Below are 25,974 nucleotides of genomic sequence, written 5' to 3'. Positions count from 1 at the left end.
TCGTGCTGTCAGAAAAAGTAAAAAATAAAATTTCATGGAATATTCAAAAGTGAATAAGGAAATGAACTGGAGAATGAAATGGCAACCCACTCCAAATATCTTTGCCAAGAAAACCCCAAATGGGGTCCATGAAGTAGATATGATTGAAAAAATTACTGGACAACAGAAATAGGAAACAGTGAACAGAGCACTGCCTAGGAGTGAGAGAGACCTAAGTTTCATTCCTTCTTTAGATACTAACTAACCCTGTGATCCAGGGCAAGTGACTCAACCTTTCTCAGACTCAGTTCTCTTATCCATAAAATGGACATAATCAGAGTAGCCACCTCCCAGGGTGGTTATGAAGATGAAATCATATCATAGAGATAAAGCATATTCCAAATCTTTAAGCACTACATAGCTTTTAACTATTATTATTATAAAAGGGTTCAATGAATACAAATGCTTCATGAAAATATTTGCCCTGTGCCCTGGTTATATAACCATGACCATATTGAGACTATAAAATACCCAAGATGTGGGGAATAAGGGTAAAGTGACTAGCAAGTGACTCTGGGACAAAGTTGGGGTCTTCCATGGATTTCCTTCATTAACTCTTCTTCCTCCAAGGAGGAATGCCCAAACCTACAACCCGTTTTTCCTCCCACAGCCACCTACATGGCCTGTGGTTTCACTCATTTCCCAATGATGCTCAGAAATTGAGTCAGTCCCAGCAGTCTGCTCTATAAAGAAATCCCCAACTCCTGAGCAGCCTCTTCTAATATGGGAGATGGACAGGGCCCAAGCAACTACATAATCTGAGTTTAGGATTAGAAGAGAAGAGTTCTGATGCTCGCCTATTAGCTTATGAAGAAAGGAAAAGTAACAGGCAGGTTAAGAAATTATTTTTTTCTTTAGGCATCAAGAGATAACTATGGCATGGGGACTTTTCCTCTGAACTCTTTCCCTTTCTCACCCTACTTTTCCCCACCATCTTCAAGTCTCCATCATGCTTGAACACACCATTCTACCCACAATCAACAGAGAATAATGGTTTGAGGCAACGGAATATTATTTTGCCAGGAGATTATGAACATGGAAGTGGAACATTTGTGAGTGATGGAAAGATAAAGAATGTGGCCATCTCTGTGTGTACCCTAGGTAGGATACAGGAAATAAGTTATTTGAAGAACTGAAAGGTTAGGGTTTCTGATGGAGTATCAATAGGTATGGAGAAGATTCCCAACATGAAGGCAGAAGCTGGAGAGGAAAAACTTGGAGCCAAGTACATTTTATATTCCTTGCTGGGCTTCAATAATCATAATGCAGATGGTCCCAGAAGCTAAATGTCCACCCCCAAGTTCTCCTATACAGAAGATGAATAACTGCTGTCTAGTTATCTCCTCTGAGATGTCTTGCCAATCTTTCAAACCCAACATACCATATCATACCACATAATCACTTATTTGGTGCCTAAATAACCTGGATAAGGCATTCTGCTCTCCCTGGGAGTACAAGGATGAAAGTGAAAGAGACAATGGCTACCCTGAAAGAGCTGTTTATTGTGGAAGGGGGATCCAACATAGATAAATAATTACAAGATAATTCAAGAAAGGAGAGAATATTAACAACTGGAAAGATAAGAGGAGATTTCACAGAAGAGGGGGTCTAAGCACAGAGCCCTGAAGGGAGATAAGGAGTCTCACAGTGGGCATCATAGGATTGCAGAAACACTTGTGAGAGTACACAGAGGCAGGAGACAATGTTAAGTGTGGGACAGCGCCATATCAATTTACATTCAGATACCATTTTCCCTAAAGGACTGGGGAGAGATGTAGCAAATATTGGAAAGGAAAGGAAAAATTGGAAAGAAAGACCTAATGGGATAGAGAATTGGAAGGGGCTTAAAGGATAGAGGAATTGGATCTCTCAGCTGATCAGGGTGGGAGCAGGGACATCAGAAAATAGTAGATGTGTCCTAGGAGTAGGAGGAGGGGTTGAAGTTAACATGAACATGCTCTTCCACTAACATGTCAGTTCTCCCCTTCCTCATCCATTCTTCTTCATGAAAGTAGCCCTGAAAGTCTCCAGGAGTTTGTGATCCAAGGCAATATAACTCTTTGAAAAAGTCTGAAACCATTACCATGTGGTTTCAAAACCTTACTTCAAGAGAACCCCTGAAGACTGTGACCATGAAGGGATTTATGGAACACAAACTGTGTGTACAGACTCGATTCAATACTGACTCAGCTAATGTCTATCCAAATCCCATGAAATTATTATTTTTAAATATATATTTGCATGTTTCTCTCTCTCTCTTCATATGTGTGTGCTTGTATGTATTATATCTAGTTCTATAAATAGCCACTATTTCCCCAATAGGACATAAGACTGTCATGTCTCTTGAAAAGGATATTATTGTCCTGGTGTGGATTAAACTGGTTGTTCTCTGACATGCTTCCTTTGCCTGATACTCTGGATTTTCCAGACAGAATGTGTGACTTCTGGCCCAAAGAACTTCCTCTAAACAGAAGCACGGTCTAGTTCTAGACTCAGTAAAACCACCTTCTTTCCTGGATCCATCCTGAACCCCTAAAATAGTTGGAATGGGCTTTTAATTGCTCTCTCATTCATTACTTTTCACCCTAAAGATCCAGAGGAAATCACCTAAATGAAACTTTGGTATGACTCATGTCCAGATACTAAATGTGATTAATAAAGTGACTTCCAGGAGAAATAATTAATGCACAAAATAGATATCAGATGTAAGACAACTATTTATTACTACAAAAAAACTGTTTAGCACAAAAATACTGATAAGAGCATGTACTTAAAACTTAGAATACTATAAGAGCATGCATTTAAACATCCTATCAACAATAATACTCTCCCAGGAGAGAAAGATGCCATTGCAGGACTCCTGAACATATAGTTCATATTGACTTCAGCTCTCTACAATCCAAACTCCCACAATTCAGATCCTCTGCTCAACCTGCTGTGTCTTTTTATTCTGTCCAGCTCCAGAATTTTCTTGGAGATGATGACAACCTTTGGACTCTGAGAAGCTACTGCCACAGTCACCTCCTGCCAGGCAAGGAGCAGCCAACCTGGACATTCTGAGACTCACAAGGGAGGCACCAAAGTTGGCAGTGTCCATCTGAGAGCATCACTGTTTGGGGGCCTGTGCTCACAGACAGCTACACAACACAAAACAGGCAGCCAGGAACTTGAGGTCCAGCTTCATGCTCAGGTAGGCAAGCACAAGTTTGCACTGCCATGCGTAAGAGACACTAAAGAAGTTTGAAAAAGGATAGAAATAGCCAATGTTAGAGAAGTTATAGAAAGACATTGTTGGTAGGGCTGTGAATTAGTACAACCATAAAGAAAAGCACCATGGACTTGTATAAATCAATTGGCTAAAATGCCCAGACCCTTAGGCCCAGAGATTCATTGCTATACAATAAGGATGTGATTGACCAAAATTAAACTTCTCTACATGCTAAAATATTTCTAGCAGCATTTTTTGTCATTAGCAAAAAGCTGGAAACAGAATCCATCAGCTGAACAAACTGTGGCACATAGATGTGAAGGAATTATACTTTACTGTAAGAAATAATAAACATGAGGAGTACCAAGAAGCATAGAAAGTCTTTGGTGTATGGATGCAAAGTGCGGTAAACAGAACCAGGAGATCAGTATAGATGAAGACCACAACAGTGTACATGGAAAGACAAACAAAAAAATGTGCAATCTATTGCACTCAAGAAACAAATCTAAAAACAAAGCCTTACATAGCATAGAAATGAAAGTTTGGAATTAAAAAGTGGCAAAAAAAACCCCAAATATTTCAGAATTTAAAATAGCATGTGTCCCTCCAAGAATATAAATGAGGAGATAGCTCCCCCACTCATTTACAGAAGTGAGGGTGTCCACAAGAGTGAAACTTTGCATATACTGTCAGATATTTATTTGTTGAAATATTTCTTTCCTTCTTTCCCTTAATTTTTTCCTTAAAAAAAACCTTTATTATGAGAGATAACTCATTAAAAAGGGGGGGGGGGGGTATGATGAAGGGAAAAATCTAGAAAATGTAAAAAATATTTAAATATATCAAAACAAATCTATTTTTTCCACATCTGTAAAATGGGGATAATAACAGCACCCACCCCACACAGTTGCTGTAACAATCAAAGGAGATAATGACCGTAAAGCACTTGGCACAGTGCCTGGCCCATAGAAGGAGCTCCATTAATGTTTGTTCCCTCCTTCCCTTTCCTGAGTCCCCTAGCTGTTGATACTCTCCTTGCCCTCTTTGCCTTCAAATTATCAATTGCAAAACTATTTAACAGAAAGCCCAAAATCAAACCAAAGACAGGAGAGTCCATTCAGCTGGAAGAGACTCAGGAGGCACAAGGACTTGTTACCCAGGACTTCTCCTCTCACAAGGGCTCCCAGAGGAGACAATGACAGATCTTCTCTGGAGACTTCTCAAAAACAACCTTCCAAAGTACTTGTTTACAGCAAAGAAGGAGAGGAAGAAGATTCTCCCTATTTCCTCCTGCAGGAAAGAAGTAAACTTCTTCATGCATACAATTTATTTATATTTTCACTTCTGAAAGTCTGATTCTCAGTACACTCAGGCATTTGATTGTTCTCCACATTCTCCATCACTTAAATTCAACTTGTGACCTGGGTCTCATTTTTTCCAAAGGAAACTGGAGTGGAGTGTGCACTGAGTTTCTCACATTTATTAGAGGTTCATCAGATGTCCCATCTCAGATGTGTGTCTTACATAGGCCAGTTAGAATAGGATTAAGATTATGGCTAGGTGTGCAACAAATGACCCCTCTGACAAATGTGTGGCAGCTACCAGGGAAAATGGCACCTGCTCTGGTGTCAGACTTGTGGGCGGATGAATTCCTTCACTGAAGATGAATAGCAGGAGAAGTAGCAGAAGAAGGAAAGGGTCCTTCCAGTTGAGCTTGTGAAGTTGTCCCTGTGAAAGAGATTCCTTGGTTAAGCTCATCCATGATCCCCATGTCCATTTCTTCCTTCCCATCCTAATGGAAGAGGTGAAGCAAGGGAATGAAATCAAGGTTCAGAAATGAGTTACAAAGACACTGATTCTACCTTCCCTCTGGTAACATTCCTAAGGCTTTGCTCAGCAACTTTGAGTCTGTACCACCTCAGTTCATGCCCCTTTAACATAACTGCCCTCTCTGACCTATTCTCATTTCATGCATAAATCACAAAGGCAAGTGACAGCAGACTATATGCATCTTAACAACCCTGAGTGGTCATAGATTCACAGAATTTCAGAGTGTGAAGGGACCTCAACCCCCATTCAGGCCCACATGTAATTCTTCAGCCAGCCTAAGCTTGAGGACGTCTCATGGAAGGTACCTCCCTATCTCTGATCAGATATTTAAGATACGTAGTAATAATATATATGAAACCAAAAGCCATTCTTCAAAACATATCTTCTCCAATGATATAAAAAAGCAATTCTCAGCAGAAAAAGTCATTTAATAACAACTATATTGTAGAATGTTCCAAGTCAGTAACAGAGAAACGCAAATCAAAACAGCTCTGAAGTTTCAGCTCCCCTTTATCAAATTACAAAAGATAACAAAAGGAAATATTTGCTTTTGGAAAGATAGTGGGAAAAATGGGCACACTAACATATGACTGGTGTTGTATTAAATTGTTCTAAACATTATTCAAAGCAATTTGGAATTATGGGAAGAAACTGACTAAAATGTCGAAAACCCTTGCCCTAAAGGTTCCACTGCTGGCATATACCGCAAAGATCAATGACAGAAAGGACAGCTGGGTGGCACCAGAGTGCACTGAGTGATGAGCTTGGAATCAGGAAGACAATTTCAAATAAGGCCTTAGCAACTAATTAGCTACATTTAGCCTCTATTTCCCTTAGTTTTCTCACCTGTAACACGGGGATAATAATAGCACCTACCTCCCAGGGTTGTTGTGAGGATAAAATGAAAAAAACATTTGTAAAGCACTTAGTACAGTACATGAAACATTCTAGGTGAGATATGAATATCAGTTATTATCAGTGATTAGAAAAAAAGATCTCCTATAGACAAAAATACTTATAGCAACACTTTTTGTAGTATTAAAGAACTGGAAACAAAGTAAATGTGAATCTTGGGGGGATGGCTGGACATGCTGTGGTATATCGATATTAGGGAATGTTATTGTGATATAAGAAAAATGAATAAGAGACATACAGAAAAAATAGAAAGACATGAACTGAAGCGTGGAAGTCTATAAGAAAATGAAACGTGATCCATGCTAAATACGGTACTAAGGGCATCATTTTTAAGACTATATTTAGGGGGAAATGAGGGAAAAGAAATGGATAGAGCCAAGGGCTGGGCTACACAGGATGTTCACTAATAACAGAGAGAAGATATGGTTGCTCAACTCTTCCTTGTTTCCCTTTTTTCTACAAATACTAACTTTTCATGAGAACACACATCATCCTAAGACAGTAAGGAGAGGGTAAGCTGTACTGACTGCATAGACACTGCTCAATAGAGGTAAGAAAACTCTCTACCTATGGAAGTTAGCATCTTCTCTGAAACTTAGAATACTAGAGAGTTGCCTAAGGTATGGAGAGGTTATAGTAACAGTTTCTCTTCAAAAAAACAACCCTGAGGCTCCTGCCTCTCTCAGCATGATTTATCTATTAATTTTTCTTTTCTGTGAAAGAGACCATCCCCCTGACTACTTTTTAAAGGGGTTTATTCACTGAATGGGGATTACCTCACTTTAAGTGAGTACCTGAAAAGATCTTAGTCTAACAGGCCAAGGTTCCCCATTGCATCCTGGACCATCTCTAGTCATCCTGATGAACATCTGGTCACAGGATACAAATGACTCAGGAGGGGAAAGTGAGGTTGGTGACCTTGAATAGCCTTCCCTCACTCAAAACAAAATCAAGTGCAAGTCATGTCATCATTTCTCTGATGTCATGGTCCTCTTCAAAAACCAAGGATGAACACAACCTGGAGAGGGGAACTGATTTGCCCAGGAACAAAGAACCAGTTTGTTCCAGAAGTTGGACTTGCCCCCAGGTCTTCTCCATCCTCTCACCCATGCTTCCTTTCCAATAAGTAAATATATCAGTAAAAATATTTCTCAAGGTTGTGACTGCCATGTCACTTGAAGTCTTCAACCCAAGGATATATGATAATTTGTTGGGAATGCTGGACAGACAACTTACATTCTCATAAGGTTTAGATTAGATGCAGTTCAAGGTGCCTTCCTACTCTGAGATTCTGTTTCTGGGATACTTTTCACCAGGTACATAATTATTAACATCAACTCCAGAATAACACCTTGTTTTATTCTTTTGTGTTCTCTTTTTCCCATCCCTTTCCCTCTCGCCTAACAATACATACCTGCCTTTCTCCTCTTCCACTTGGTGAAGACCACAAAACAGCTAATCATCAGGATGACTGCTAGCAGGATGCTCAGGGCAACAGCCCACAAATTCCTCTTGGAGGGCTTCTCAGGGACTACAGAAGGAGAAGAGCCAGCAAATTACGGGGATTGAAGGAATGAGATTTCTCAGTGGTGCAATGGGGAGAATGTCCATTGGGAATTTTGCCGTTCAACCCTTTACCAGGAAGGGATGGATGTGGGCAGAAATTAACACAATCCCATGGACTGACTTTCAGGTGCTGTGTCCAAATAGTTTGTCTGAGATACTCACCAGGGTACACAGCTGGTGTCTCCAGCTGACTGTGATCTACCACACAAGCATAACCTGTCCCTGTGTCTCCTGGCTGGATCTCCAGGGAGATTCGGACATAGAAAGTGTTGTCAGAATTAGGGAGGGTACCACTGGAGCTCTCTTTCCCCCATATAGCACCATCAATACCATTCTTCCAGTGGAGCAGGATGGATGGTGGGTAGAAGCCTGTGGCTGTACAGGAGAGGCTGATAGTGCCATTGGGGAAATCTTGGCGGGACACATATACTTCAGGTGGTACTGACAGCAAAAGACAAGAGACAAGAAAGACATCAAGCCCAAAGTGAATTGGAATCCATTGGTCCCCTCGTGCTCCCTCCCTCCCTTACCCCTTATTGATCAACCTCAACTCTTTCCTTCTTCCAGCAGTATCAATTGCCTCTCTATGTTGTCTACGTTATGTTATATTGTCATTTTGATTGTTTATGAAGATGAGCGATTAAAACCTAGAATGGAATGCCTGGGGAGGGAGAAAGTGCCCCCTTATTAGAGGTCCTCAGACAAGATGGGATGACCTCTTATCAGGATTATTTTATTTTGGACAGTAGCATTTTATTTTCTAACATTTTCACATCATATTAATGAAGCAAAGTACATAACCACATCATGGTACTTTATTTTGTCATGTTATGTAACCATGATAATAAGCAACAACTTTCCTTTTTGTTGTCTCAAAAATGCAACTGTTTGCTCATATAGATGTTAAGGTATTACTGTTTTTGAAAATTTAATTTCAGTTTATTTTATTTTAACATGTTTTACTGGTCTATTACAGTCAAACAAAACACTTCAGTAAAACAATACTTCATCTATGAATGCCTGCACAAGTTCACATCTGTAACACCACCACCTCCCTTTTTCAAATTAACAGAAATCTACTGAAAATCTCTACTCAATATGTCCTACTGGAAAAGAAAAGAAAAACACATTTCCTGTAGTAAATATAAGTCATCAGGCAGAATAAATTCCCTCAGTGGTTTATATAAGTGAACACACACACAAACACACACACACACACACACATACAATACACAACACACAAACATATATACACATACACAAATAATACACACACACACATATACACACATCTCATTCCACAACTGATATACCTCATTGCCTCCGGGTCAGTACTGGAACGTGCACTGGGCATATTTTAGAAGACAAGCTTTATCACATACAAATAATGTTCTTATCAATTTGCAAATTCTGGAATTTTCTTTTTCTATACAAGCAAGAGACATTTAAGCCAACTGCCAGTGGTGATAAGCAACTAATGCTATGAAAGGTTCAGACCATAATCTTCTTTAATAGTTCAAGACTTCAAATACATAACTGAGGTTATATAATAATGGCTAACATTTACATGGTGCTTTCTATGGGCCAGGCACAGTGCTAAGCACTTTACAAATATTATCTTAAGTCCCACAACAACCCTGAAAGGTACTATTATACACATTTTACAGACGAAAAAATAAGACCAGCAAGTTCAAGTGATTTGCCCTGAGTCACATGGCTTGTAAGTCTCTCAGAATGGATTCAAATTTCCTGACTCCACGTTGTAAGGTTAATTAGATCTTCTCCTCCCATTAATAGGCCTCAAGTACCTTTTGTTTATTTCTATTGAGGCACTGGGTCAGAGAGTCTTGCCCTCCGGTTTTGAAGTGTATAAATACTCTGAGGTGAGGTTTTGTTTTGAATTTACTCATTGGAAGCATTTGTTTGGCCAGACAAGACTCTGGGCAACCACTAAGGAGTCCCCCAGCTTTGAAAAACCAAATGTTAGTGCTTCTCTCTCTAGTAATTATGTATGTATGCCCAGACAATTGGATCTGTCTGTTCTGGGATATATGTACTGCTTATGGTCAGAGAGTTGGAAGCCTATCTGTTGGTTGATTTTTGTTTCTCTGTCTGAATTTTCTCTGAAGTTCAGGGTGCTGACTTTTTCCACTGAACTAAGTGAATGATATATGTGCATGATTAAAGTGATTGTTATCCCCTCAAAAGTTGCTTTCCTTTTAGAAAGTAGATGTAAGAACCAGTACAGCAGGCTGTCCTGTGTATGGTGGGGTCCTTGCTGATACGCAGGTCCAGTGCTCTATCAATGGCACCACTTGGGTGTCCAATCTATCGGCCACAATCTTAGACTCTTCACTGAATTTTAGATATAATTTTGTCTTCACAATATTCTGGGACACAAAGAACTCCTCACAGTAACCCAATAATGATTCTATCAGAGCTTACATAGGCTTGACTATTCCCAACAGACCCAAAGTATATCCTCAAGTCAATGTTTCAGGCTGCCCCTGCTTGATAGGACAAATCAAAACTTGAGCTTCTCTGCTATAGTAAAGACACCAAGAAATCTCCTCTATGGGATTTATTCTATCCCATGATTTGCTACAATGACTCAGGTCATAACACCATGAGGCCACCTGATGCAGTGGGAAGAGCTCAACTGGGAATTCATGAGAAGTCTTAGATTTGGTCTTTACTTCCCTTGTGAGTTTAAGCAAGTCCCTTAACATCTCTGGTACTTGATTTCCTCAGCTATAAAGTGAGAGAATTGGACTAAATTGATGATCTATGTAAAACAGGAAAGGATGATGGTCTGCTCCATGGAAAGTGGGAGAAGTCATAGGTGATTGATCATAGTGCTCCATTTGTATCACTTGAATGTCAAGGGAAGGCAAAGATTGAAAATGCTTTCCACAAACCATCTAAGGCAGTTCTCAAGGGAAGAAAAGCAATCTATCTACAGCCACATAAAGAAAATTTCCAAAATCTTAATAAGTAGAGAAAAGTTAATTACAACAAATTTGAGATTGTGCCTTATACCCATATCATGTCACAGATATGACAAAGAAAATTACAAACATTGGAGGGGCTGTGGTGAAATGGTTGGTGCACCTGTAGATGAGTACGATCCTTCTGAAAAACAAGTGGGAATTATGTGCAAAAGGGTTACTAAAGGGAGCATCCTCTTGGACGCAATTATAACACCCCTGGCCCTATACCTATAGAGAAGAAAGAGGAAAGAGGTCCAATACGTACAAAAATATTTACAGCAGTTCCTTTAGTAGTAGCCAAAAGGTGGGAATTGAAGGGATATCCTTCAATCGGGGAGTGGATTAAAAAAATGTTGTATATGGATGAGATGGAATATTATAGTGCTGAAAGAAGTGAGGAAATACATGATTTCAGAAAAACAGAAACATTTGTAGTAACTAATAAAAACAAAGTAAGCAAAACCACAAGAACAATTTATACCATAAAATCAATTTTATAAAAAATAAACACTTCTGAATGAACACTTTAAAAATGAAGACCTTTAAATGCTGAAAAAAATGAAATGACCAGAACTAGGAGAATAGTTCATACAATGACAACAGGGCAGTGCAGACAAATTTGAAAGCTCTAAGAACTATGATCAGTGCTACAACATCCAAGACCCCATAGGACTGAGGATGGAGCATGCAATGCACATCCTGACTGATTGGGGCTAGATTCAGGGTACAGATGAAACGTTTTTTTAACTCAGCTAATGAGAGAATTTGTTTTGCTTGACTAGGTGCATTTACTACAAGGAATTTGTTTTTCTTTTTTCCTACCTTGTCAAAAGATGGGAAAGAAAGAAATGTATTTCTTTTCATTAAAAAAATAAAACTCTAATTTAAAAAGGAGAAAAAGTCAAGTAAAACAGATATTGTATTTCTCCCTCAGATCAAAACTTTTCAGTACTCTGAAAATACATTTATATTAATTAATGAATCAAACATTAATTTTAGAAAGTAGAATCAAGGAAAAACCATGGCCTATGGGGCAGACTTCCTATCATAAATTTATGGAAAGACAGAGACAAAAATTGCTCAGGATGGCAATGATAGGTGAAGTGTGATTTGCATCATTGGAGGTCAAATCCACATGGAGAGGACCACAGATGCATTTGAATATTCTCTCTGATGAAGGGCTGCTAATAGCATAACTGGACACTGTGGAATGTGGAAGTTCACAAAAACAAAATTAAAAGCAATTCTTATACTCAAAAAAACTTGGAGGAGGGACACTGCCTTAAAGAACCTACAGTGGGCTCCATCCCATACTGAGGCATCAGTGTAGAACTTCCATCATCTGAATAAGTGAATAAAGACAGTTCCTCACATTTCTAAGTATATTGTTGCATTATTAGGGAGAGCTGTATCCCAGCTCTTCTGCCTCCTAATTCCAGAGCTCCTGCTACAAAGATAAAGATGACTTGGTAAAGGATTGGGGGGAAGGAGAAATGTACTCACAGTTTTCTTTCATGCTTGAATTCTGAAGGATTTTCTGCATGATTCCAACACAGTATCTCTTGTTGTACCATTTTCTCTCTTCAATCCAGAAAGAACGTTCCAAACTTAATCTGAAGCTATGAGCCTTAGGGTTCAGAGCTACCCATGGTCCTTCTACCCTGTCTATCTGGATCATATCTTCTCCATCCAAGCCATACTTTACAAGGCTACTCAATTGAATATCTCCATCTAATTCACAACTGAAACGAATCTGCAATGTGTGATTTCCTGTGGGGAGGAAAAACATGGGACATTCTGGGAGAAAATTGGATATGGAGAAATTGATGTAGGTCCTGGAAAAAATGGTATTTGTTTTGTGAACTTTAGGGGATAACCTGTGTGTGAGGTAGAAATATTCTGGTCTCTAAAAGGGAACCTGATTCTCCAATCATAGGAAGAATTCTAGCAAAGATAGGAATGGAGAGCTGTTAAAAGACAGAGACGATTAAGAATCAAGTATAATTCAAACTTTTTTGTTGATATCTATTTATCTTGTCCTACTTTATTCTTTCAGAATCCATATATGGTCTTTTCTTTTATATGAGAACCATAGAAGAAGTATGATTTACAATCAGCAATAATGAGAGATAAAAAGAAAGCACAAATCAGGAGCAGGTGCCAAGAAAAGGGAGGGAACAAGGAAAAAGAGAATGAGGAAGAGGAGCAGGAATATGAGAAGGAAGGGGAGGAGGAAGAAGAGAAGGGGGGCAAGGGGGAGAATGAGGAGAAGGAGATGTACAAGAACAAGAAGAAAGTATCAGGGAGCTAAGGAATCAAGTGTGAACTAATCACTGAATTCAGAGACCAAGGAAAGTTAAGAAGTTCAGTATGTTGTGTTCACTCCCAATGGATTAAAGAAAACTTGAGAAGGAATAAAATGTGAAAACTCTTAAGTTTGTAGGGGAAGGCAATCAGACCTGATTTCAAAGGAGGGAAGATGATGTGGTTCAGGACTAGCTTGGTCTGAGCCCCTGGGATGTCATCCTTATGGATCAGGTTCTTGGGGATTGGTCCAGCAGGCTTGATTGAGAAGAGATGAGTTAAGATGAGGGAAAGGAAGGGGACAAAGCATGTGTGGGACTAACTTACTCTCAGTCTTGGTGTCATTTTTTATTAAGTAATGGATGGCAAACGGGTATTCTCCCTCATGGGTCAGCATCAAATGTTGCATCTCCTCAAGGAAGTTGGTTCCCATAGCCTCAGTGATCCAGGCTGCCTTCGTCACAATCTGATGGTTTGATTTGTAATAGGAACCCCACTGAATGTCATCAATGTAGGCGACACTTATGAGGTCCAAGAGAGTTTGGGATGTGCCCACTGCAGTGTGCTTCATTTCATGTTTATGGTAGGCTGAATGGTAAGATGGGGAAAAGGGAAATGAGGGGTCAGATATGAGGGGGCCTCAGAAGCTCTGAATCTCCCCACACCCACCCACTTCCCACTACTACCTTTCATCATTTATTTATGTAATCAGGGTTTTGGAGAATGCTCAGATCACATGAAGGTACCTTGTGTGTAGGAGAAGACATCCTGCATTTCCCTATAACTTGAATGAGAAAAGTCTCCTTTGATGAAATGTGTAGTTAGAACAGGGTGTATTGTTCAAACTGCCAGACTGGGATAGTCTTGCTCTCCTTCCTCCATACTTTTTGCTACTTAGCAGTCAGAGATGGTAAAGGTTCACACACAGTATGAGCAAAATGAACTAAACTGGTGAGTGGGGAAGACCTCCTCTCTTCTTGTAGGACCAATGACTCTGAAAAGTCATTTTAGACTTTCTACTTTTTCTGTTCCATTCTGTTTCAGTAACAAGAGGTAGAATTCCACTATTAATTGGAACCTGCAAACGAAAAAGATTCTGAAGCGCTGACTCATATCTATTAGATTGGCTAATAGGACAGAAAAGGAAAATGACTAACATTGGAGGGAATGTGGGAAACGTGGAAAAATGTCATTGGTGGAGCTGTGAACTGACTCAACCATTCTGTAGAGCAATTTAGAATTGAGCCCAAAGGGTTATAAAACAATGCATCCTATTTGACCAGTACTGTGTCTGTATCCAAAAGAGATTTTAAAAAAAACAAAAGAAAAGGACCTATATGTACAAAAATATTTACAGCAGCTCTTTTCTGGTGGCAAATAATTGAAAATTGAGGGGATGGCCATCATTTGGGGAGTGGCTGAATAAATTGTGGCATATCATTATGATGAAAGACTATTATGCTATAAGCATGAGCAGGATACACTCAGAAAAGCCTGGAAAGACATGTGAATGATGCCAAGTGAAATGTACTATCTACAAAGTACTGTCATTGACTTCGCTATTCTCAGTAATACAATGATCCAAGACAATTCTGAAGGACTTATGATGAAAAATGCTGTCCACCTCCAGACAAAGAACTGATGGTGTCTGAATACAGACTGAAGTATAGCTTTTTTTACTTTATTTTTCTTGAATTTTTTGGTCTATATTTTCCTTTAAAATGTGAGTATCATGAAATCATTTCGCATGACTACACACATAAAACCTATATCAAATCACTTGCCTTCTCAATGAAGAGTGGTGCGGAGGGAGAAAGGGAGAGAATTTGGGATTCAGACTTTTGAAAACAAATGCTGAAAAATTTATTTACATATAACTGAGGGAAAATAAATTAATCAACAAAAAGAGGTAGAATTTTTACCTGCCAGACTCTGAACCAAGGCAAGATGACCTTAGAGGCAAGATTCCAGGTTGGAATGCTGGTAGTCAGTCCCAGAATGGAAGCTCTGAGAAGTCAGGGTACCTGGGACAACAGTCTGGACTTGGAACTTGGGACCATGCCACATAGGAATTAATATTGGAGTTAAGCTATGAACTTAATCCCCTTCCCTACCCCAGAGTATGAGGTGATGCACAGGAGAATTCTACTCCCCATGTTGAGGAGAATGTTTGTCTATTTGTTATGCCTTTGAGGTAAAAATTCCTTGGTAAAAAGCTAATCTCAGTGTTATGTGGTTAAATGAAACTGGGTTTCAGAAATTACCTTCCTACATTATTGGTGGAGGCTGGAAAAAGTAGCAGAGAGCCTAGGTGCCACAAAACCCCTTAAGGGTACTAGGTGGAATATAACACATCTGACTTTCAAAAACTGCAACTGAGGTAATAGCAGTTACACATATATAAGGTGGGGAATTCCAGATTCTTTCCAGAAGGTCATTCCAGAAAAAGAATATACAGACAGCCAAACTTCCAGGCAGGACCTGTCACAGGCCTGAATACAAATCAAAGATCAATAGGAACAAGGATCAATGAAGCAGCCGCGTCATAAAGGGCTCTGAAGGGTAAACAGGATATTCTATTTGATTCTGCACGTGATGGGGAGACACTAGAGACATGGTCAGATTGGTGCTTTAGGGAAATGAATTTGGCATCTGAGTGGAGAGGATAGAGTGAAATCAGGAGAGACTTGTGGCAGGGAGAACAAAAAGGTGTGCAATAATCCTGGTGTGAAATGATGAAGGCCTCCATCAGTGGGGTGGAGTGTCAGTGGAGAGAAGGAGCCTATAAAAGAAATGTTCTGAAGGTAAAATTGACAGGACTTGACAAGAGTCCTGGGGAGTGAGAGAGAGTGAACTGCTGAGGACAGTACTTAGACTGTAAGCCTGAGTGACTGGTCAGATGCTGGTGCCCCAGACAGTAGTATGGATGTTTCGAAGAGGGAGGCTTTGGATGCAAAAGATAAATGAGTTCTGATTTGAACATGTTGAGTCTAAAGAGTCTTCTGAACAGCCAGTTGCAGATGACCAGAAGACTTTTGGAGATGAGTTACTAGAGCTCAAGAGGGAGGTAAGGGCTTGATAAGTAATTCTGAGAATCATCAGCTTACAGATAATCATTGAATCCATGGGAGCTGATGACATCACCAAGTGAAATAATTCCACATTTATTAATAGACTACATCGCTAAGATAGAGATGAATATCCTTCGCTCCTCATTGCCTTGTGAGGAACATCTCCTTTCCGGTAATCAGGGACTAGGTTTGGCCAATGGAGGGCCTAGCAGCCCCAACCATGATTAGCTGGTGGTACTAGAAGTCATTTTCTCTAGGATTCATGGATTTCAACTGAAATCTGCCCTATTCCAGCTTCTCCCTGGCTTATCTGAGACCCCAATGAAACATATCCCTGCTTCAGTCTGCCCTGGTTAAACGTTGGAGACATCTTTGTGTCAAAAAGTAGTGGTTTGTGTAATGCAATTTTGGACCAATGGAATTAAAACTTTAAAAAAACAGCCATCCCAGAGATTTCCTCAGCATAGGAGCTACTACAAGATAGCTCCTAATGCACCTGCTCTGCACCTTCCAGTTAGAAAGTTCCCTGGGGCACTAGGAGGTTCAATGACTGCCATAGTCATACAACTAATGTATATAAGAAGTGGCATTAAAGGTCAGGGCTTCTGGACTCACAGGCCAGCTCTCTATCCATTATTCCCTCCTGCCTTTCATAAAGAACACATAATTACAAAAAAAAACATGCTTGTATGTTCAGAGCCAGTGTTATAAGATAATCCATGGCATTTATCACTGTAGACCCAACCTTGATGTTGGTAAATTGATATGGTCTCATTTTCCCCTCCCTATCTCTTTGCTTAGGCTAATGGCCTGTTTTGGTCATTCCTGCCCTCCTCAGGTATGACAGTCTGGACAGCTGCCATCCTACCCTTCTCCCCTAAGCATGAGTCAAGTCCATCTCAGTAGATCTTTGAAATGTAAGCACATTAAAGAAAGATGTCGTCCCATTTCCCCGTTATTTGTACTGCCCTGACTGCTGCAGCCCCCTCCTTCACTGATCCCTATGGAGTCTAGCTGAGAAATGGACCAAAACGAGGAAGTTGCCTCGAAAAGCAAAACTCCTGAATTAGGTAAAATTTTCCTTTCTCTGAAGACGTTTCTCCGATTGACCAAGATTGGTTGGAGTCACTTGAATTTTATCCCAAGGAAACAAGGTAATGGGTCTATCCAGACGCTTCAAGTTGTATCCTTGATTCTCTACTCCAATTATTTCCTCTGTGTATATTGAATCTCCCCATCAGATTAGGAATTCCTTGAGGTCATGAACAGTGTCTCCTCTAGTAGACTGGCACCTCGCAGAAGGCTGATGACAGACAGGGTCTCCCCCACAACATGTCAGGGAATGAGGTCATCATTTGTGTTTCTCACATCACATCAAGACTCCCATGTCAAACCCAGACTTCTACATTCCCCTCCCCTAACTTTCCCAGACTCACCTGTCTGGATCTCCCTCAGAGCAAACAGCACCAGAATAAGTAGCCAGGATGAGAATGACCCCCTCTCCTTTCTCCAGTTCTTCATCCTGCTCAGTAAGTATCTGTTAAGAGTCCCCAAAATCACTCCACTTAGGAGAACTACCAGTCCATACCGTGTTCTGCCTAACAGTCCCTATGTTTCAAAAGAACCCCCTTTATATCCAAGGCCTTCCTGGGTTTGATACTGGCTCTGCCAAGACCCTGCCGTCCTATCACTGCCAGAGAGGACATTTGTCACTAGGTAGAAACTGCCTTTGTCTGGCAGAGGTAAAAGTGGAAGTGAAATGGAGCCTGTGGTGAGAGCAGGAAACCCTTGATTGTCATCATTTTCAGCTGTTGTTGGGGAGCTGCAGAGTGGGGACTCACAGAGCCATGGGCACAGCTGGTATTTGTAACTGTTAGTTGAATTAAAGACATGTTAGGTGGTATAGAGGAAACAGAGTGCTAGAACTAGAGTCTAGAAAACCTGATTTCAAACCCTGCCTTAGTCACTCCCTAGAATTTCCTTATCTGTAAAATGCGAAAAATAATTACACCTACCCTACAGGGCTGTGATGTGAAAATGAGTTGATATGTGTAAAGCACTTTGTAATCCTTAAAGTGCTCTATAAATTATCATTATGATTATTTCTGATCAGAGAGATCCACCTTCATGGGGTTAGCCCCCAGTCAAGTGAGAGATATGATCCTTTCCTCAGGCAGTCCCTGTTCTAATGAGGAAACATAGTGCCTACCCTCCGTGGTCCTTTGGTATAAGAGCAGTGGAAAAGGATATACCTTCATGGAATCCCCGATCTGAGGTGCCGAACAGTTGTTGCCTTCATGGAGTCCTCAGACTCAAAGCATCAATAGTGGTAGATGATGACATTGCTGATAAATATTTCTTTGAAAGTTCCCTGGATTCATTTCTAAAATTGAATCAATTTGCCAGTTGTAGTTTCACTGTGAGTCTGGCTTCTCTTCTCGCAGGTACCTCAGCCCTGTGGCTGAGCCTAAGTGCCCTCTGGCCTTTGATAAGGTAGTTTGACATTCCTTCCTGGTCATCCATCATCACAATTCAGGTCACTGTGGAAGCTATACTTTTGCCACCGAATTTTCCCTTGTTTCTCCACTTTCTTTCTTTACAATTACTTTCCACTATCTCCCCCTGGACATTATGCCATCAGCTCAAACCCTTCTCAAAAAATAAATATAGCATGTGGCCCATCTTCCAACTTGGCTGTACCGACAAGATACATCTCTATGGATTATTGCTTATATACCTTGAGAAGTACACATCCAGTTTTGGAGACCATAGCGCTAAAGAGTAGGGATGTTTTTTATGAGTTTGGAAGATAACCAGTATTGGGTTTGCTTTAATTTTGGGGAGATGAGAATGCTTGATATACTATGTGCCTGTCTGAATTATTTCCGTCCTGTACTGATTTTGTGTCTTCTTGAACTGAGTTTATAACTTTACATTCATCTCAACTCAAATTGATCTCACTGTATTGATGTAACATTCTAGCCTTTTTGGATCTTGACCATAGAATCCAAAGTAGTAGCTCCTCCTTTCAGTTTCATGTCTCCTGCAGATCTGATAACTATGCCATCCAAGTCATTGATGAAAAAAATGTATATGTAATTGACATAAGTCTTCAGGCTGTCAAATTTGGGAAGCCATCCTATCACACTGTTTCATGTGTTGGGCCATCAGGTCAAATAGATGATAAACTTTGACTCACTTTGGTTATTCTGTCAATATTTATTTATTGCCTAAAGATGGAATGTTGGGGTACAAAATAGCAGTAGGGCAAGATAAATTGGTTTGTAAAGTACCTGAAAAGACTCAGAAAGGTAAGAAGGGCATAGGTTGGCAAGGACTTTGAATGCCAAAGAGTAATTTGTATCCAGTCCTAGAAATAATAAAAACTCCAGAGCCACTGGAGTTTATTGAATAAGGAGGTAATGTGGTCTGACCTGCCCTTTAGAAAAATCACTTTGACAGCTGAGCAGAGGCTGAATTGGAGTAAAGAGAGACTTGAGGCTGTTGTAACAGTCCAGAGATGTGGCAAAAGGGGCTGACTAGTGACTGTGTAAGTAGAGAAAGGCGGATGTATATGAGAGAGATTGTGAAGGCAGCAGTTACAAGATTTGATAACCAATAGGATACATAAAGTGACTGAACATGAAGAACTGGGGATGATCCTGGTAGCAGAGCATAACATAAAAGCCTGGGGAGCAAGGGAGAATGAATCAGGCTCTGAGACAACATAAAATTCTCTCCTTGGTCTTCCTGGAGGAGTTGTTCTTCCTCCTTGGGACAGGGGTCTCCCTCTCACACTGCTCCCACCCTGTAGCCTGGATCTCCTCCTGTCACCCACAAACACATGACATTATTCATTTCCCTAACTTTGACTGGCATTTAGATGACCATAGATAGTGGGACATGGGGGAATCCCACACCTCAACCTCAAGATGTTTTTTCTAGTTTGAAAGGTGGGCAAAATTCCAGAGATCAAACAGCACTGGGCTATAAAGGGAAGACAAGACTGAAAATGCTTGAAAAATAGGGACTAGTTTTTCCCTGTAGAAACTCCCATGTTCCCTCTTCTCTTATCCTAGTGAAACTTCTCCCTTTTTGTACATAAGAACTCCAGGCTCCTGCCCACTGTAATCTCTTCTGGGTCTCTGACATTTGTGGATTATCAGATTTTCAAACTTTAGTTGCTGACAGGGAGCTGATTTGTCTAAGAACCTCAGTAGCCACTGACAGAACAACTGGGACAGTTTGTGCAGGTCTGTACTAAGTCATACTGTCCAGGGAGTGTGTTCCTACTCGCATTTAGCAACTGGAAGATGCAGGATTACACAGGAGTGGGCAATCCTGAGGGGTGAAGCCAAGCTAGGACACACTGAAGGATGTTAAAGGAGGCAGTGCTGAGATAAAATTTCAATTCAATAAAAGAAAATACTTCTTAATAATTAGAACCGCCCAAAATGTGGGAAGAATGGCATTTTTAGGTAGTGAATCCCCCCTCACTGGTTATTTTCAAGTAGGGGCTAAGAATAGTAGAAGGGTCAAAACATAAAGCAGGACTGGGAAGAATAAGGAGTAGCTCTGGACACAGGTCTCTCCCTGTCTGGTCTTTACTTCATGGAGTCATTCATTTGTTTTTCTCGCATGCCTAAACTATCTTTATTTCTCTTGATTCCAAAATTGCTTGCTAGCATCTGTGCATTTGACAATGGTCCAGGATCTATACCTAGTCAGAAGGAGCCAGGGTGCAGTCAGAATGATGGACATTAGGTTCACCTGAGAAAATATTGCAACCCAAAAACACTCCTGTTTGCTAAGAAACACTCACTATATCCTAGGGACTCCCATCTGGTACCGGCAGCACTTTGCATGCTCCTGAACTGAAAGGAACATCTTTTACACCTTGCTCTCTTAAAGAATAACCTCTGTTCCTGTCAATATCACCACCACCTCCACCACTGCCACCATCACCATGTCCTGGAATCTATCTGGAATTCTATCTGAAATTCAGGGAAGCCCAGTACAAATAAAGATACCATCTTTTCCCTCTCTCATCTAAGACCCAGGGGAAGTATCTCTCTCAAACAAAACTTGATTAAAATTCTTAGGAGCCAAAAAGAAATGGTTTACTCAACACATGGTAAAGAGAACATGCCAACAACAAAGGATAGATGAATAATGTATACAATGCCAAGGTGCCCAGTGAGTATTGAAGGGTGCTTACAGGATGGTCAATTTAGAAATTGAGTGACCTTAGGAGTCATCTAACCCAAAGTCTTCATTTCGTAGGTGAGATACTGAGGTCCAGAAGTGACAAGTGACCTGACCAGGATCACAAAGTAAGTGTCTGGGTTGGGCTTTGAACCCAAATGTCCAACACTCTGACCCCTCCTACCCTTTCAATCTTCTTGCACATCACTTCCCATTATGTACTCTTCAACATAAGGAAACTGCTCTCCTTGTTAGTTGCACAAGATACTCCTTCTTCTCCAGTTCCAGGCATTTTCCTTTGCTGTCCCCCATGCCTGGAATTCTCACCTTCTTCTTCTTCCCTTCTTGGTTTCTTTCATTTCCTTAAAGCCCTAGCTAACAATCTGGCTTCTAAAGGAAGCCTTTCCCAATCCCCCTTACTGCCAGTTCCTTCCCCTTCCATGAATTTATCTTGTATAAATCTTATTTTTACATAGATTTCTCTCAGACTGAGCTTTTTGAGAACAGGGACTGGGTTTTCTGGTTTTGTGATTTGCCTTTAGCTTCAGTGCTTAGCCCAATGTGTGACATACAATAGATACATAATAAATGCTCACTAACTGATGATTCACTCCACCCGCCATTTTGAAAATGTGTTTCTATATGTAAATTGTACATTTGTTTCATCCCCTAAGGATCTACCATAAAGATTTTCTGTTGTAGTCCACTCATCTTTTTCTTCTATTCAGTATTGGTGTCTTCTTCTTTTTCTCCATTTTCAGGTTTTACAGGCTCAGTCCAACCCATCTGGAGCTCTTTTCCAGATAATATCATAGTCTTCATTTATTGCCATAGATCTTTGAAGTTAAGGCACCTTAAACAAAGACTTGGGACTCCCATTTTTTCCATTTCTTCTGCTGCTTTGACTGCCTCTGTCCTAGTCATACTCTGTGACTTATCACATCTTTCTATGAATGATACATAAGCCTGAGAGGTGCCTAGAGAGGGGCATTTACTCTCTGGGATCAAAGTTCACTTTTTCCTCATTCCAGAATCTTTCCCAGTGGAAAAAGCAATAGATTTCTAGTTAAAAGAAGAAGGAACCTCATCTACAGAGTGGCACTATGATTTTGGAGTGATCTCATGTCTTTGTGTGGAAAGTGGAATTATCTAGAACGTTGAGGGTGGACGTTGCTCCTCTGGCAATGGCAAGTTCATTTCCCTTTTGTGGAGATTCCAAAACAGAAGAATTTATATTAATTATTTAAAGACTAATGAGAGTCCTTTGCTTTCCTTTTCAGCACTGGATTTTCCACCTATGAGTCCTTTGGTGCGTTTTTACATTTTCTGAAAGAAAGAATTAAGATCGTCCTATACTCAATACATGCATTGTTGCATTGAGTATTTTGAAAGGTTCTGGGTACTCTTGTCTGCCCAAAAGATATTTCCCTTGTACCAGTCAGTATTCAAACTAATGAAAGAGAAATAAATTCACAGTCAGTTCCATCTGATGGCAGAAACACAGTCTTTGTCCTCAGGAGTTTCCCTGTCTAAAATCTTGGACACCTCTGGGTCTCTGTGTTTCTGTCCAACAGCTTACCCCAACAAGTTGCCATCTCTCACCTTTTTGCCATGATAGTGCTAATTGGTGATGCTAATTGATGTCAGAGATGACCATCAACATAAAAGCAAAGAAGACAGTAATAAGAGGCTGCATAGTCAATATTCATTGCCTCTGTAACATATCAGTCACCTAGCTTTCTGGGTTGTTTTCTAGGACTAGGACATCAAACCTTCCAAAGACTGTCACAGGCAATATTTCCTACCTCATTCTCACTATCTATGGAGCCAGTTTTTAGACTTCAACCATTTTGATGTCCCACTCTGCTTCATACCTGTGTATGAATCTGTGTATCCTAGTCAGGACATGGGGATCAGTTCTGACTTTTCTTTGTTTGTCCCTGAGAGTGAGTGAGTTCTCCTTTGAAAGATCTCACTGTACCAACAAGCCAGGGAAGCCAGTCCATCATATTGTTTCAGTGCTTGAGCCATTGAAAGAAGTAATGACATAATGTTTTACTTACTTGAGATATAGAATGACAAATGGGTTTAGTGACAAGTGACCTTGTCATACTTCATGGAAGAATTCTTCTTTGGGATTCCCACCTTACACTGACTCACAACCTGTGGCATGGCTGTCGCTAAGGTGCCCCTAAACACATGACTGTTTACTTCTCTGATGGTGACTGACAGTCACACCACAAACTGTGACTGGTTCACCACAGCCTGAGGGACACAGAAGAGTCCTACAGCTCAGACTTAAGCTGCCAATCTGACTTGGAAATCAGACACCATCCCAGGGACCACACAGACTATGAAGCTATAACTGGAAGCTAAGACCACAAATGCCTGGAAACAGGCCCATGTCTTTTCTTATGTTCCCCATAATTACAACATTTCCCCTCCTAGCAAATCTCTCATGTTTCATCTTCTCTCACACTGGAGAAACTTCCCCTCTATTAAAAACATCAGAATGCCCAGATTTTTGCCATCAACCCTCTCTTCCCAGTCATTGACTCTAACCTGTCAGCTGTCTAAGGGGAGTAGATTTGTCCAAGAATCAAAGCAGCCCATAGTGCTAAAGAGTCCCAAGGTTAGGCAACTCACAGATCAAATCAGTGGTCAAAGTCAAAGTCAAGAATCTGGCCTGCCAGAGTCAGGTCCCTGAAGTTAGAGAATGGTTAGTCATGACTAATTGTGCCCCCAAAATGGATAGACCTCTGCCTCATGAGAAAAGAGAAGACAGAGGCATTGGCAAAAGTGGACAAGGCTTAAAAGGCTCTTCCGCAAGGAAGCTACATAGGGCAGAACAGAGAGGTCTGACATATTCAGTGCAGAGCACTGGCATGGGGATGGGAAGAGGAAAAGACAAGGGTTAGATAGAATTTGTTTCCAAAAAATTGGACAGTTTGCTTCTGGAAAGTTCCATGTCTCTGGAGGTCTTCAAGCACAGTTTGGATGACCACTTGTCAAGTACACAGTAGAAGCACCAGCTGGCCTAGACAGTGGATGAGAACCTTTCTAGCTCTGAGCTTCTGTCATTCCATTGCTGAAAGAATGCCTCTGTGAATGTCAAGGTCAAGCAATATATTCTCTTTAGACAAGGGGTAGTGCTCAGAGAGAAAGTACAGCTCAGGCCTAGTCGCTCCCTTGCTCACGCTCCTCGGCCTACTGTGGAGCCGCTGTTGGCTTTCTCCACTGCCCATGCCTCTGCTCCCCGGGAGCACTCCCTGCCCTTTAAAGCTCCCTTCTCGTGGACTCTTGCCGCCACTCATGGATCCTTTCCACATGCAGCAAAAGGACTAAAGGTCCTTTTGTAAAGAACTTCAAAAATTTCAGAAATGTGAAATTGATTTCCATGAAAACCTCGTCATCCTCATGACAGTTGTGACAGTTTTGCTTCTGATAATTTTGCAAATACAAAGCCCAAATTCAGGTCAGATATCAGTGAAGAACTGGCAAATATTTTTTATGAGGACTCTGATAATGAATCTTTCTGTGGCTTTCCAGAAAGTGAGGCACAAGACCTAAGAGGGGATTGTGGAATTTTACACAAACCCAAATTCAAGCCAGATATCACTAAAGAACTGGCCACAGTTTTTTATGCCGACTCTGATGATGAATCATTCTGCGGCTTCTCAGAAAGAGAGATACAAGATGGAAGGAAATTGGATTCTGATGATGAAGGCAGGAGGACTCAGAGTCAGATGAAACTTTTGAGTCCTTTGCAAGTAGCTCTAAAGGATCTCAAAGGGACAAGGAAACAGAAAGCAGCCCCACCCAAAGCCCCAGAGGTTCCCACTTCCAATTCTGATTCTGACTCTGAAGATGAGAAAGGCTCCAGTTTTTTGGAAAAGAGGACATTAAATATAAAGGAAAACAAGGCAATGCTTGCAAATCTAATGTCAGAATTACAAAATTTCCTGGGATTATTTACTGGAAGATCACTTCCAGGTAGTAGCCCACAGCTGAAGCCAAATCTAAGGCGCTCTTTCCCAAGAGATCCCTCAAGGAAAAACCCTGAACGCAGAGCTTGTCCACATACCAGGTCCAGATCCCTGCTTGAAGGAGCCCCAAATCTGCACTTAGAAGATGGAATAGATTTTGAGGACAAGTACATATTGGTGAGAAAAAGGAAGAGCATCGATGGATATATGGATGATGATGCCACACCTAGAAGTCATCCCCCAGGTACCATGACCCTTCCTCATATTGTTCATCCAGTGGAAGAGATTACTGAGGAAGAGCTGGAAAACATCTGCATCTCCTCCCTGGACAAGATCTACAACCATTCATTAGATTCCACCCGTCACCAGTGCTGCCAGAAAACCATAGACACCACGACAAACTGCAGAAACCCAGAATGTTTTGGAGTTCGGGCATGGTTCTGTGGCCCCTGTCTTTGAAATGGATATGATAAAGAGGTCAAAATAGCATTGCTGGATCCAAATTGGCATTGCCCACCTTGCCGTGGAATCTGCAACTGCAGCTTTTGTAGGCAGGGAGATGGATGATGTGCAACTGGTATGTTGGTGTATTTGGCCAAGTACCATGGTTTTGGGAATATGCATGCTTATTTGAAAAGTCTGAAGTGGGAATTTGAAGTGGAGGCCAAAAATTGTTGAAGGAGTCACTGCCACCATTTCCCTTCTCAGTGTCCTTGATAAAACTTCAATAATCTTAGGCAGTTGATGGTTAAACAACTTCAGGTTTCAATTTTGAGAAAGTACAGCTCAGCTTACGACTTGCTGTTCCTCATCCTTGGTATTGGGCAACTAGGTGGCACAGTGAATAGTGTGCCAGGCCT

The 25,974-nt window shown here is 40.8% G+C and overlaps 1 protein-coding gene and 1 pseudogene across 2 annotated transcripts; one reads left to right on the top strand and one right to left on the bottom strand.

Moving 5' to 3' along the window:
* Window positions 1–2,756: 2,756 nt before the first annotated feature.
* On the bottom strand, window positions 2,757–17,698 carry LOC140521732 (zinc-alpha-2-glycoprotein-like). Of its 2 annotated transcripts, XM_072637058.1 has the most exons (6): window positions 17,360–17,687; window positions 13,180–13,440; window positions 12,052–12,318; window positions 7,721–7,999; window positions 7,407–7,523; window positions 2,757–4,975 (listed from the first exon to the last, which is right to left on the bottom strand). In XM_072637058.1, exons 1-6 carry the CDS (start codon window positions 17,442–17,444, stop codon window positions 4,902–4,904), a joined length of 1,083 nt encoding a protein of 360 aa, XP_072493159.1. In that variant the 5' UTR covers window positions 17,445–17,687; the 3' UTR covers window positions 2,757–4,901. The 2 variants fall into 2 exon arrangements, with proteins under 2 accessions (XP_072493159.1, XP_072493158.1); XM_072637057.1 differs by lacking the exon at window positions 2,757–4,975 and having other exon boundaries at window positions 7,432–7,999; window positions 17,360–17,698.
* A 6,742-nt stretch (window positions 17,699–24,440) lies between these two features.
* Window positions 24,441–25,888, top strand: LOC140528678 (cell division cycle-associated protein 7 pseudogene; annotated as a pseudogene).
* Window positions 25,889–25,974: the final 86 nt, after the last annotated feature.

The sequence above is a fragment of the Notamacropus eugenii genome, chromosome 1 (assembly GCF_028372415.1).
Source record: "Notamacropus eugenii isolate mMacEug1 chromosome 1, mMacEug1.pri_v2, whole genome shotgun sequence".
Lineage (NCBI taxonomy): Eukaryota > Metazoa > Chordata > Mammalia > Diprotodontia > Macropodidae > Notamacropus > Notamacropus eugenii.
This window is presented reverse-complemented; position numbering and strand designations above follow the sequence as displayed.